Raw genomic sequence first — 15,616 nt, forward strand, 5'->3', positions numbered from 1 at the left:
CATTCCAGTGACCCCCCCAAGCTATTCCTTTTATCTTTCCCTCTCCTGCCACCATCCAACTGTGAGGACATAAACCACTGGGCCACTTTGCTTTATCTCATTTATCTTCTACTGGAACCATGGGAGCTGTCCAATACTGCAACTCCCTTGATCAAAATCCACCTGTTTTCCATTGTGTTCATTGGAACAGGGAGAAAACAGAAAATCTGTGGTTTATATTCTCTGTCCTGATTGTCCCCTGACAGGAGCAGCTGCATGGAAAATAATGTCCATCCCTTAAAATTTGTGATGGCACAAGTCCAGCTCATGGAGAAGTTTCGAGTATAGTGAACTATTTTCATAAGTTTATAATCTAATTTAATTTGAGTACATTTCACAAGACCAGGGGAATATACAGAAACCAACCTGCTGACAACCTTTGATGCCTCAGATTTTAGCTTTTATATTTTTCAGATTCTGTACTGCTTCAGCATGTAGTTCTGAGCTTCAGGTTAGGGGATGGTGAGCTCTCTGCACAGAGTAGGGAGATGAAACAATCCCTTCTCTAGCTGGGGACCAAGCACAAATGATCCAAATCTCCGGCCCAAGAGCATAAACAATGGTGGGCTGCAGAGAGAAAAACAAGCAGGGTGGGACTGCAGGGGCTGCAGCTGGAATTGGCCACTGAACTGCAATGTGCACATGGAGCAGAGCTGAGCCCAGGGAGAGACCCCGGCAGCGCTCGTGCATTTTGGGGCCATTTGGGTTCATCCTGGGGGCAGCCCTGGCTGGGCTCTGCTGCTGCCCGAGGTGCATCCATGGAGGAGATCCTTTGAATAAAACCCTACTTTATTCTTTAGTCCCATCTAGCCTCTGTTCTTGGTCAGCCTTCACAAGGCATCACCTTCATAAACTGGAGATTGGGAACCCTTAGAGTAAAGTAACTGTGTGAACTGCCTGTAATATAGGTGAATCTGAACAATTTCTCCTGAATAATATCCTTTAAAAGAGAAGGACCCCAATAAAATAAAGTAATCAGATTTGGGAAGACATATAGTTTGGAGAATTTTATAGGAACAATTATGAAAAGTGAATCCAGAAGTCAATAATGGAGAGGAAGCAATTATCAGTTTGCGTTATCAGATGTGGCTACAATGAATAATTCTATAGACTCCTCAAAAATTGGGGGAGAAAATGCCATATCAGAACTACTTCTCATCTGCTCTGAGAAACAAACCCTCTTTCAGACTTCTCTAATTTTTCAGCTATGAAAACTTCCAATATAAATCTGGAAGGAATTGGCTTCTGTAATCTTTTAGATAACTTCTACATTAGGACAATTTTATAAACAATTGGGCATGTTCTCTTTTACAAAACTCTAGTGCCAGAGTTCAGAATTAGACACAAATACTCATCTTCTACCTACGAACTGCTGACAATGAGAAACTTTTGAAATTACAGGCACTAAAAATTAAAGTGGTTGCAATCTCCAAACCCCCTGTACTCATTACTTCAAAACTTGCATATATACTCTCCAATTCTGAAAATTTAAAACATTCAGGCAGAAGCTGTCTCAAGAACAGGGTGTTTTTTCAAATTGAGTGACTCCAGGAAAGCTATTCTCTGTTAACTATATTACACCTAAAGAAGTAATTTAATAATAAAAATTTAATTAAAGTGCAACACTTTTCCATTGCTTAATTTCCATCCCCCTGTCAGATGAAGGAATGAAGTGCCCAACTTTTTCTTTTTTTTGCAGTATAAACCAACAACTTGACACAGTTTAAGGCCTAACCTCAGAGAAGGTTGTCTACGTCCTAAACTGAAATGCCAGATTTCCTGTTTATAGTTTCATTTTACTGAAATGCTCATCTTCAAAGAGAAATGGGGCAATGCAGCCAGCTCTGGGATTTAGGAGCCCTGAAGGTTGGGAAAACCTGCATGGAGCAACCAGATACCCAAGGAACTGTGAAGCCTGCATCTCGTCTGAGCTGTGGGAACAGAAAGCAGCTAAGTCTGACAAATTCTTGAATTTTTTATTTTTTTTTTTTAATGCTCACATAAGTAAACCAGCTTAGTGCTTAGCCAGATTAGTGCTTCAATACTTGCTTAATCATTTACAGGGTATAACATTTGTGAATGCTGCAGTGCTGAATTGGCTAAGCTCTAAAGACAGTTTATATAACCAAGCATTAAACTTCAAACAGCTCAGCAAGGTCATCGCTGCCCCAGCACCAAGAAGAGCTCCCAAGCACTCTAAGATTTCTGGCCTAGTTAGCATGTTTTCAAAATTCTTACTAGGAGTCTCTTGGCAATTATAAAACACAATTTCTCTGCTGAAATGCAGAGGAACTTTACAAGAAAAAAGCAGCAGATGTGCCCCTCAAAAAGCTTTAAGGTTCAGAAGAAACAAACAAATTTTGAAAACTCCATACTTGCTGAAGAAATGTTAAGACCAAGATCTAAATACATGTAAACTCTCGTTGCATGTAATAAACACTCCCTGTTTAGCAGACAGCGTGTCAATAATTAGCCTAAGATTGTTGTGTTATCCTAAATTATCTGATGTGGAGCACAGAACACTGCACACTGTCTCATACCATCCCTTAATGATATGAAATCCACTAATTCTTAAAAGTTAATTATTTGCTGAGTCTTTTGAAATCCCTGTGGCATTTTCTGACACATTTTGTGTGTCAGAAATTTAAAACAGACAATTTAAAATCCAAAAATCATAGTGTCAGGAAAAAAACCTTAGAGCAAGCCAGCCTTATCCTCAGAGGTCACAGAAACAGGTGAGAAAATGATTAGCTTGCCATTAGGAGCGCTTCAGATTTCATCACTCACAGCATTCCTGTTCAGACTTTATCCTCTCCTCCATGAAAATGTATTTTGTGGTCACCATATCTGTGCCTTTATCCTTCTCCATTCAAAAACACAAAGGATAAGAACAAACACAATCATCTCCCCCTTAGTTAATTGACAATAAATAATGTCCAAAATGACAAAGGAAAACAGACCATGAAATCTATGTGAAAAACATTCCTTCAAGGAACACAGTTATCACAAGAGATAAAATCTAATCTTTCTCTTTTAAGTGCTCATCAGTGTGGATTACAGATATCAGAAGGCCAAGGGGGATCACAGTTCCAAACACTGAACTTGAACACTGAGTTTCCCCTATTAAAATAATTATTTTACAATGGATAAATTTCATTGTCAAAAATATTTCTAGTCTTGTGCTGAATCACAAAGAAATTAATTTTTTTTGGTTGGTTGTTCCAGGAGAAAGCAGGGAGAAAGGGAAAAGACTTTGATTAAAGGCAAATTGATCATTATGTGTGAACTCTGCAAAACTGTCAAAGCTCCCCTTGGAGCACCCACGGGGCTGTTTCATCTCTTTCAGACACCAAGAATTCTGCCACTGTTAAATCCAGAGAAACTTTTTACAACTTCATTTTGATTTGTTAATGATGTTTTGAGTGGAACTCCTGACAGCAGAAAGCGACAAGAGGCATTAGGTGTGGGCAGGTGGGAGAGGATCCAGACAAGGGCTACAAAGATGATCCAAGGCTTGGGAAGCTGCCATGAGAGCAAAGGCTGAGAGAACTGGGCTTGTTCACTCTTGAGAAGAGAAACCTCATTACCACATCCCAGCCTTTAAAGAGGGCTGCAAAGAAATGGAGATTCCCTTTTTACATGGAAAAGGTGAGGAGTGATAGGAACAGGCTACTCTTGGGAAGATTCCCACTGCAGACAAGAGGAAAAATTTTCACAATTAGAATATTGGAATATCTTCCCAAAGAAATGGTGGATTGGACACTTATAAGATGCAGCTGGACATGGTTGTGGATCATCTAGACCATGCTTTTCCCAGAAAAGATTGGACTAGGTGATCTGTGAGGTTGGACTAGGTAATCCATGAGGTCTCTTCCAACCTCATCCTCCACAATGATTGCCTAAGGGAAAAATCTGCTTTCACATCATTTAAATACCTCAGGATCTTTCTCCCAAAGCTCAATTCTTATGGCTTGAATATTTATACACCATCTGGACTTCAAAGAGACATGTCCTCAAAAGCAGCAGGATACCAGCTTTACACAAAGTAACTATTGCTTTTGGAGCTTGCCTCAGATACTTCACTGGTACCAAATTTGGAAAAAATTGCTGCGGCATTGTGACAAATTTCCTTATTCTACAGGATCAGATATCCTGAGGAGAAGACATGAACTCTGTGGATATAAAGCAGTTGAAACTGATTTTACCCAATTGTGCAGGAGAACCCCACAGGCTGGAGACTGAGGCAATGAAGATGACCTGGCTGGAATTTTGCAGCTATCTCCTCAATTTAGTGACAGGAGGACATTTTTAGGGAAAAAAAATTCTAAAACTCTCAGGCTGAAAGGGAAGACTGTGAAAGGTTTGACCACTGCAGTTTAGGGCTATTATTTACCTCTTTCCTTTGAAAGTTTCAGAAAGAAGAGTAGGAGGATGATTTTATGGGAATGAAAATAGCAGGATAGCAGCACAGGGAATGACATCAAGAGGAGTAGGGAACTTTGCTTCCTCTGTCAGAAGAGCAGAATGTCAGCAGGAATCCAGCTCGGGGCTATGTCTGAGTGAGTGCTGCTTAGGTGAGCAGGTTACAACTGACCAGTGTTTATCCAAAAAAAACCATGGACATTACGCTGAGAATTAATGGGAATGTTTACAGCTCTCATAGCTACTGCTAGAGTGTCTCCAATCTACCATCTCAGACAACTGCCACTGAATTATTCATGATGTATTTATAACCAACAATTCATGAATGTAAGGGCTAGAAAACTTGTTTTGCTTTCCTTTTTTTTTTTTTTTTTTAAATTTCATGATGAAGCTTTGATCTGAAAATGAAGTAGTTATTTCATCATTTGGATTTGGAGAAGACCTGAAGGTACCCAGTACGAGATAAAAGCCTAAAAACGCCCAGATCAATGAAGTTTTACCAGCAGTACAGCAGTGCTGAGGTTTGGGTAAAGCTTGAGGAAGGAGCTCAGGTAACAATTTTGTCTCAAATAAAGCCCCAACAAAAAACTTAGTAGACTGATACTATTTAATATATTTGAATTTAAATGAAAGATCTTTAATTATACCATTTGGAATATGAGAACAATTCATCATAGTGTAGAATTTTTTTTTGAATACTTTACAGATAAATGATACAAGCTTTTTAATTACCTGTCAGGTGAGAAGCAAAACACAGGGATAAAGATTAGTTCATTACAGAAGTATTTCAAAAGTTATTATTTCACCCATCTACCAGGAAAGCCCCAATTACATTTGACATACTGGTCTCATGCTGAGCAGAGTAATAGCATTTCCAGGCTTTCTGAAGTGGGAGAAAAGGCTGATTTTAGCCCCCTATTCTGACACATGGCACAGAGGATCTATCCCTTCTACTTTTACTCACTTTGTAACTTAATCAAGAACATGACTATATAGGCCAGAGTATGAAATTGAAAGGGTGCCTCAGATTTCTGAGTGTGTTCTTGGAGCTTCTTTTACTATTTGACAGTTTTCCCACAAACACATAGTACTGCATGTTTGAAAACTATTCATATCCAAAAAAAAAAAATAAAAAGGAGATTTTAAAATATTCATAAAAGGAAAAAAATAATCTCGAAAAACGTTGGAAAGAGGTTTGAAAGGACAGTTTTTATATAATTATATATAACATGGAAAGCCTCAAAAAGAAAAAAAAAACAACTGGAGTGTTCACCAACCTTTATGTCTGTGAGATCCATCCATGTCAGAAAACTCAATGTGGTTTTCATCAGCCCAGTACAGTCTGTGGTTGACGTAGTCAATGGTGAGAGCCATAGGTCTGGATATCTGTGTTTCTATAACCACAGCTTGCCTGGATCCATCCATCCCAACACGGCCAATGTGAGGGGACTCACAGCAATCAATCCAGTACAGGTATCTGTGGAACAAAACACAGCAGCTGAAAAACTGTGATGCCTCAGATTTTATCTTTTCTATTTTTCAGATTCTGTGCTGCTTTAGTGTGAACTCTTGAGCTTCATATTAGAGGATGGTGAGCTCTCTACACAGAGCAGGGAGACAAAACAAATCCTTCTCTAGCTGGGGACCAAGGACAAATGATCCAAACCTCAGGCCCAAGAGCACAAACAATGTGGACTGAAGAGAGAAAAACAAGCAGGATGTGACTTCATGGGCTAAAGCTGTGATTGGCAATTCACTCCAATGAGCAAATGGAGAACATATAAATGTGAGAGACCCCGTGAGCGCTCGTGCATTTTGGGACCATTTTGGTTCATCTTGGTGTAGCCCTGGCTGGGCTCTTGTGCTGCCCAAGGTGGACCCATTGAGGCCTTCTATTAAATCCCTACTTTGTTCTTCAGCTCCATCTAGTCTCTGTTTTAGGTCAGCCTCCACAAGGCATCAGCAGTAATAATTGACCAGAGAGGTTGTGGCTGCCCCATCCCTGGAAGTGCCCAAGACCAGGCTGAATGGGGCTTTGAGCAACCTGGGATGGCATCCCTGCCCATCTTGGGGGTTTGAAACTGGATGATCTTTAAGTCTCTTCTTAATCAAACCATTCTGCGACTCAATGCTTAAATTATTTAGTTGATCTCAACAACAAATCAGTAATTACTCTACAATATTTCCACCTTCCAGATAAATCTTTTCATTTTTCTGGGCCTGTCTCTAAATAGGTGTGCTGAATGTAAAGGGTTTGAAGAAGAATCCCCATGCTAGATGTGATTTTATGAAATTGATGATGGACTAGTAAAATGTGCATTTAAATGGCTTAGTCTTGATACCTTAGAATTTGAAGCATCAGCCAAACTGGACTTTGTAAATCTCATATCCTGCATAAATGGATCATTACTAAATTTATCAGAAATATGATATTACATCTACTTCTTTTTTTGACACATATTACAAAACTTTTTTTGCGGTTAACAGCCACATAATGCAAATTGAATTGCTTCAATAAGTACTAGCTCCAAAACATTAAAACAGTTTCTTGCACAGAGAGTTTAAAAATGTGTGAAACACTGAGAGACACTGTCAGAAAGCTGAACAGAAATTTCCCCCTCAATATGCTACTTAACCACAATGCAGAGCATGTTTGCCATAAAGAAAGAAAAATCCCATTATTTAGCACATGGATGCATGTGGCTGCTGTTGTGTGCCATTACTCAGAACCTCAGGACAGATCTTTCCAGCTGGGAAGCTGATTCTGCTCTACAGGCTTTGGACAGGCTCTCCAAAATCCGTATGCAGCTCATACTCTTAATAACCACCTGGAACAGAATTTGTGTGCAGGAGGAAATGGTGGCCCTAAGAACAGTTACAGGTGTCCTACAACACACAGGTGCAATATGCTGGCACCCAGCCTGCTCCACACTAGCAGCAGAGAGAGGAAACTTTCCCCACTCTCTCCAACAGAAAATGTTTTCTTTGGAAACAAACTGCATGGCAGCAGCAGGATAATTCACTGAGCATTTCTCATTTGTGAGGAGAAAACCACAAACCCAAGATACAAGTAACACCATTACAAATTATAACTCTGAATTTGAGTTCGTATTTTCAGTAAAATTCTCTTTCAAAATAAATGAACAAAAGCTTATGTTTAGCAATAAAAATGTAAAAAAAACAGCTTTGGAAAGCTGTCTATACACACAAAAAAACCCCCCAGCAAGTTATTATGTCTATTTATTTATATATCTAAGCCTTCCTGAAAGACTGGGACTCTGTGTACTAACTTTGCAGAGTGATTTTTGCATACTCAGGGATGCCCAGGCAACTACAGAAAGATCCCATGAATTCATCTCTTGAAAACATTAAACAAAGGTCTGCATCCTCCCTCCCCAATTTTACAGGGAAGAAATGGCACAGTTACAAGCAAATTAAATTCTAGTTCTAAGAAATAGTAGAAAACAGCTTTTATCTTGAAAAAAATAGTAAACTAGATAGGTTATATTTTTGTGCAAGGAAAAACACTGCTTTTCTTTGTTTAGGTAGAATCCAGACCAACACAACAATTTTCTCCTATCACTGAATATTAGATTAAAAAAAACCCAAACCAACAAACAACTCAGTATTATTTCCTATGCATTTTTTGAATAAAAAAATATTTTAATATCAAATAAGGATTAAGTAGGAAGTACTAAAACTGGCTGCTTCATACCCAGCTTGAGGATCTAAAGACAGATCTCTGGGAAACTTCACTCTCTTGCTCACGAGGACGGTTGGGTACAAGCCATTGAGTTTAGACACCTCAATAATTCTCTTTTCAGTATCAGACCAATAGAGATTCTTCCCAATCCAATCAACAGCCAGGGCATTGGGAACAGCTGTATTGTGGACTACCTGGAAAAGCAAAAGCGACATTAATTATTTATCTAAATAATTGGGAAAAGGAACAATAATTTGAGAGCTACTGATGCCAGGATATTGAGAGACTGGATATTTGATACGGTGACATAAAACATGTAAAAATTGGGTATTATTTAGTGCTAAACATGGACACTTTTCAGGTAATGACACTTCTTAAGTAGCTACAACAATGTGACACTTTTGTCCTAGTAAGGGAGAATGGAGTATACTATGGTATTGTAAAGAGGAAATTACCAATGTCTCTGTATTATGAACTTTTAAAAACTTTTTATCTTTCATTTTTCATCTTAAGCTTCTAGTTTTCTCTTAATGTAAAATAAATAAATAAATAAATAAATAAATAAATAAAACCAAACTTTTCTCCCTTTCACTATTTTATTTTTTTTCCGCAGAACACAGTGGAGATGAGGCTGCTCTCCCCACAGCGTGCCCTTGAGCACATCTGCTGCTCATCTCCCCATTTCTCTCAGCAGTCTCCATCAGCATATCCTTCATTTTAATGTCACAGTAGTGCCATATGTCATCGAGACAAAGAGACCATGAGAGCACTCAGAGTTGCTGGCTGGAAAGGAAATACTGTGCTCTTATTTCCAGCATTCATGCAGAAGAAGAATTAGAAACTTCCCAAGAATTTGTTAAATTTCAAAAGGACTACATTGTTAAGAGACAAAAGCAATTTAGTCACCCACTGGAAAGCCTACAGACTACTGATAGGGATGTGTTATTCTCAGGGTTTTTGATGACTTGGATAATTCTGGAACTTGAACAAATTCCTCTAGATATATGTGATTACAAATCTCATCATGGCATGAATCAGTCTGGCTTGTCTGGGTGTACTTCATGACAAGTGTTCAGTAATATTCGAATGTTCACAATCATTTGAGTCCAATTTCTTCTAGGCTTGAAAATTCTATTCCTGAGAAGATCTATCCTGACTATTCCATTCCTGATTAAGTCCTGATTAGGTTTGTGCAACTAGAACTTCAGGAAAAAAACCCACAAATCAGAAAGCAATACTTGCAAATGTATGAGATTTCTTAAGCACTAATAATGGGTTTATTACTCTGGTGTACATTCTAATTTACTGTTATCTTTATCACTAACAGCATGTGCACCAGAGTATAAACATGCATAAACCTGTATTATGTATAACTGAATGTGCTAGTTTTAAATTTATTTACCATCTGAAGACATGAAAAAGCCTTCAAGATAAGAAGGGATATGGTGAGATGCTTTAAATCAATTTTATAGTTATGAATATGTAAAAGCACCTTCTCAGGTTGTTACATAATTTATCACCTTATAAAATCTTTTTAAAAGTTAAATTCCAGGATACATTGCTTTCCTAATGGAAATAAGAGGTTCTGTTTTCTAAAACCTCCACACTACCAGCTTCACCAGTTTATAAATGAGTAATTGCAGCAACTGCTGCACTGGCACAAGGGACATTTCATGCAGAAATGGATAACTCTGAAAAAGTAGGTAGTGGTTTAGCTGTGTAAACACTACACCAGAGCACCAACCAAAATAATTAGTCTCTCTTTCTGATGACTTTTCCTTGGGAGAGTCACTTCAACCTGTCCCAGTCACTGAGACCACCAGTGTGGCACTTCATGTGCATGGTCCAGCTTCTGACTGCATTTCCCAATAACATTTGAATCTGAACTCTCCATAAAACACTGCTAACAGCTGACCACAGCCATGTGAAAAAGCTGTCATTTCAATTCTCTAAGTATCTCCTCCATGAGCAGAGCCAGAAGAAAAATGAGATGCCATCAGGCTCCCCAGAGCTGGTGTGCTGAAGAAACACCATCTCCTGCAAGGGGAACCCGAGGCAATACATCAAATAGCATCACTTACACTGAGAGCAGACCTATTTATAGCAAAGAATTACACAACAAGGGGGAAAATATTAAAATGAGAGGTTCATCAGGGGAAAAAACACAAAAACACTCTCATGAGAAAACAACCCCATTAGAAGATTCAAACAGGTTTGCTAGATAATGAATAAATAACACAAGCATTTAAATAATTAAATAAATAATCATAATAATTTCATTTGAACTAATTTTTAATAACGTCAGTTATTAAGTATTTCCTATAGCAACCTAATAAGAAAATCAAAGAGCAACAAAAATTTGGCACTGCCTAAAATGTTACTGACAGACCATTCAGGTTACAGACAGACTACTGATTAGCTGCAGTATATAATTCTTATTGATTTTTTCACCTTTTTTTTTTTTTTTTTTTTCTTTCAGAGGCCAAATCTGGGCCAAGTTTTTCACAGAAAAAACCCCAGGTTTTTGTATAAAAATTAAATGGACTTATTTTTCTGATTATTGCTTTCAATATGGCATCCTTTATGAACAAAATTTTCATCAACATTACACTTGTACAAATTGCAAATTGATGGAAAAATGAAATATCCTCCATGTCCTCATCCTAATTTTCTTCTAGTGATTTTTCAACTTTCTGATCCTTTTCTTAAAAAATGAAATTAGTAAATCAGTAGAAATCAATTTTTTATAGTCTTCTACCTGGTTATTGGAATGTTTTTAACTGGAAAAAATTCTTTGTTCTTGAAATAGCGAAAATTAGAAATAAAGAGTCTGAATAATCTCCAGCCCTTATATAATACTGAATCATCCAGAAGGGACAGAAGCTGAGGAGGATGCTTTGGAAACTGTTTAAAGACAATAAATATGATTCAAGGATTTAATGGATTTTGAACCCCACACTTGCTAGTCCTCTATTTCTTTCCCCACACAGGTAAAACTTCTGATTTTTTGCTGGGCTTTACTTTTGCCCCAATGCAATCAGATTGCCAGAAGCTGCTCATCCACTAGCTTCTTTTTTCTTTTTAAGAACAATTATTTTGGTGTGAAGGATGCAAAGACTCACTGGCTCCAAAGGTTCCCTGGAGCCAGTGAGTTTCAAACCCTGACTCATAAGGAGCAAAGCTGATGTGCTCTGAGGTTGTCAGTCCATGCACAAGCTGAGAAGGAAAACCACAAATCTTTTCTCTCTGCATGTTTTTTGTTCCCTCTTTGCACACCAATATTCACAGGCTATGTTGCTGCTCATTTAACTCTGTGTTTCAGAAGGTCAGACATAATAGAATAAACAAAGCATTCCTTACTGCTTATCATCAGTTCTGGGAAAACGTTCACACAAGTCAACAAATGTGCTTTATAGTGGATTTGTGAACTTAATCCACTACAGAGGCAGAACAGGCTGTGCAGAAATGGGAGTGCACTTTTACCCTTCACAGCAAAGACAGTGAGTTATTTTAATTATCAGTGTAGTGGAGGTGAAACAAAAACAAACTGAAGATCACAGGAAATTTTATATAGGAAGAAATAATACACCAGTGTATTTACACAGCTTACACCTAATTATAGCTACTTTCTTCTTTGGCATCCTGAAAGCCACATGGAACTGCCAATTCAGTAAACTGTCAGATAAGTCATAAGGAATTTAGCTCCTAAATACTCAGTTCTCCTTGTCCCTATCTTTACTTCAAATAAGATACAAATGCAATTAAATTTTACTAGGACTTGCTAGCTCATGCTGTGTTGGTATTCATACACCAAAGCCTCACAATCTGGGTTAAATGTATGAAGGAGCATTTCCCAAAGCACTCAAAAAATTTAATTCTAGTAGTGACATTATTAATCCTCAATTACCTTGATGTCACTTCCATTTAAAGACATTCTGTTTATGCGACTGCCATTTGGTCTGCTGGAATCAATCCAATAAATGAACTCTTCTCTGTAGTCAAAGTCTATTGCAATCACATTGTTCAGCCCCTAAAAACAGGAAAAAAGGTCCATTTATTCAAACGTTTGAACACAAACTGCTGGATAGCATTCAGAATGCAAAACATAGTTAATATTCCTAATGCTTTATTTTACTGTCTGCATATTTCTGAAGCACTTCCCTCTCATTTCCATACATTACTTGTAAACAGAGTCAGACAAAGACTGTAACAGAAATAAATATGGTGACAAATTAACTGTGTCACTTCAAAAAATGCAGATGATACATGAAACTAAGTGAGGCTCCTGTGTTTTTCTATACTCTGATTTAAATGAAATTTAGCAGTAAATACTTCTATTTTTTGCTCAGTTTCACTGCTGATTACTACCTTTAGCCTTTCTTTAGCAAACTAGATGGGAGGATCAGAAATAATATAATCTTTATGACATTTAAATAACAAAAAAATTTCCTTAATAATATAAATTAATCAGGAATTCAAGATGGTGGTGGTGCAAAAATACATTAATGTTAATTCCCCAATGAGGAGGTTTTGCCTTCTTAGGTGTATTATACACATACTATACTATATACCTATAGTATTATAGGCACACATTCTCTCTCTATATATATACATGTATTTATATATGTGTGTGTGTGGATACACGCAGACACAGTGGTAGATACAAAAAGCATGAAAATTGGAGATCCAGCAGGAACCTGGGAATCTCCTATGGCTCCAATTACAAAGCCAACACATTTTGAGAGAGTGGTGATTATATCTGAGGTACTCCAACACCCTGGGAGGAGCAGTCATACAATAATGGCTTTTCATCCCAAATGGCAGATAAGGAAGAAGAGGGTTGCATTCAGATGATGCCTCTTATTTCCTTATCTGCCCCATAACCTGCTGAATGTTCTGATATGTAGTGAAATCACAATTATCCTTAATATGCCAGGTTGTTGTTATCAATGAAATACGGAGCAGCAGTGCTGAAAGGAACGGATGTGGTCTGTATTCCCTCTATAAATTCAAGGTCAATTAATCAATTCTCTTATCAGCCCAATGGCATCCTGCTCCCAGGTAGATCAGCAGCCTCCCTGTTTAGTGTAATTCATTGCTGGGAAGGGTATGCAGGACCAGCCAGCTCCAAAATAAACAACTAAGGACAACAATATTTAACCATACAGAAACTGATACACGGCTTATCCGCCACCTACTGCTGTGTAATTACTGTAAATCTACTTTTTGATCAAAATGTACAGGAAAAGAGGAGTTAGGCTGCACAAATCATCATTATAAAAAGCCTGAAACAATTCAGTGTAGGAAGACCATTCTCATTTTTCAAAAATATCATATACATGCAGACACTTTTCACAAAACCAGCTGCAGCTCTCACTTGTAACTGGGCTGCAAAACACTTCTCCTGTCTCTTTTCCTCCTGTTAGTGTAATTGAATCTACAGAGAAAACACCACCCCAAATTCTTAACCAAGGAGACAACAGGTCAACGAACACAAAATATTATTTAATACTATTTTATAACATTCTATAAATCAAAGACAGCAATTGGTAAAAAATATGGCTTTATCTCTACATATTCCACAACACTGTAAAAGTTTCCTAAGGACCAAGACCAATACAGATAATTGGCTGCCTGCACTTTGGTTTCAAGTTTTATTTTGGGTCAGCTTAATTTCAATTTTTATCAGAACATCAACTGCAGATAAAAAATTCTGTACAACTGTAACAGAGTTTTCTGTCCAGACATAATTTCCTCTTTGTCATATACATATCTCACTTAAGCCATCCTAGCATAATTCTTTGTCATTTCACAAGTAATCTGCTTTTTAGAAGGGATAGGGAAGATTTCAAATGGCATCAGCTGCCTTCGTCTCTCATCTTAAACCTGTGGGTTTGTTTCTGTTACACACAGCACACAATATATCCTTGGCTGTGATTTGTGTTCCCTTGGTGCCCCACTTAAAAACATGGAGATAAAAATCACAAATAATGAGGACAAAGATTATCTACTCTGCCTATTGAAACCCTGAGGATTATGATGACTAGGAATGAAGGAAATGGAAAGCAAAGACGATACATGAGACACAATTCAAACAGTTGTATTGTTTATGTGTATTTGAAAAAAAAAAAAGAAAAATAAAAAGAAAATAGAAGAAAAAGCTGGCACATAGAGAAGACTGAAGGAGCTCCTGCTTTCAGTTCCTTTATTCTGAGTTTATATGAACAACTATTAGAATGGTAATCACAGATCAAATACACAGAGAGAAGGGTGGGTTTGCTCCTCTGCCAGAGCCACTCTGGTGTTTGCCAGATGTGCAGGAAAGAGCCAAATCCATCATGGCACGACAAGGACACAAGGATGTCCTTATGAGGGACACAACCCCCCTGTCCTGCTGCCTCTTTGGCTTTCACATCAAATGTTGCCTGTGCAGGAGCAAAGACCAGTGGGTTCAAGAGCAGAGGTGTTCATCAGCCCACTGAAGGAATGGAACATGGAAAACACATATTTTGTTCAGTGGCTGGAGCTGCTCCCTAATGCACTGAAGAGGAGCCCATGGAATTCAGGACCATCTGCCAGCACCAACCACGAAGAAAATTTCCTGTTGCTCCCCTCTTTTCACAGGCTTCTATGAACAGATACACCAGCAAAAGAGAGAGGCAGTGAGATGCAAATGAGAGGGAATCAGAAGGACTTCAGGAGAACAGACAGACTTTCACAATGTCTAAACTTAAATAAAGGCAACTTTTTATTCAAGCTGGCTAATTTCATAATTACAAAGTTACAAAAAGCCCAATGATATTGATGGGGAGTAAATAATCTCCTAGTTTTACTGCAATTGATCTATTAGTATTCAAGGAAATCAATATTTTTATTAAAACATATTTTGGAAATCTAATCTGTGGTAAATAACTACACTTGGGTGAAGCATAGAAGGACAGCAGACTGCTACAAATGGCAGCTCTGTATTTACTGGGTGACTTTCTATTTTTGCAGCTTTTCATTTTTTCTTTTCTCTCTTATAACATTTTAGAGTAATTACTTTCAAAATTAGATTTACACAAATATAAGAGTTCACATTTTGTAATACCATAAGTATTGGGATTGCCTGTCTGAAAATAGATTTAGATTATGACAGTAAGTGGCCCAAATTATACATGGCCAAATAGGTGGGGATTTTTTGTTTGTTTGTTTGGTTTGGTTTTTTTAGCTGAAATAGACAAATTGCACAAAACACATTGTGATGGAAGAGGATCACAAATAACATAATTTTTTAGTACATCAGAATGACTGACAAAACAACTGCCTGAGCTCTAATCATGTCAAATCCAGACAAAATAGTCAATTAAAAGTATTGTAATTACTCTGAAGGTACTGCAGTTGTTCTGTGGTGCACACAATGCCAATTATAAGATGATGATTCTGTCATTTGCAAACTTTAGAAAAAAATAA

The 15,616-nt window shown here is 37.7% G+C and overlaps 1 protein-coding gene across 5 annotated transcripts in view; it reads right to left on the reverse strand.

Moving 5' to 3' along the window:
* Positions 1–15,616, reverse strand: part of LRP1B (LDL receptor related protein 1B) — a 622,229-nt gene that overhangs the window by 86,010 nt on the left and 520,603 nt on the right. For all 5 annotated transcript variants that reach the window (XM_064435270.1, XM_064435269.1, XM_064435266.1 and 2 more), the window contains exons 58-60: positions 12,072–12,194; positions 8,177–8,358; positions 5,739–5,938 (exon numbers count right to left, since the gene is read on the reverse strand). In XM_064435270.1, the coding sequence (XP_064291340.1) occupies positions 5,739–5,938; positions 8,177–8,358; positions 12,072–12,194 (505 nt within the window). The remainder of the gene's footprint in view (positions 1–5,738; positions 5,939–8,176; positions 8,359–12,071; positions 12,195–15,616) is intronic.

The sequence above is a fragment of the Passer domesticus genome, chromosome 10 (assembly GCF_036417665.1).
Source record: "Passer domesticus isolate bPasDom1 chromosome 10, bPasDom1.hap1, whole genome shotgun sequence".
Lineage (NCBI taxonomy): Eukaryota > Metazoa > Chordata > Aves > Passeriformes > Passeridae > Passer > Passer domesticus.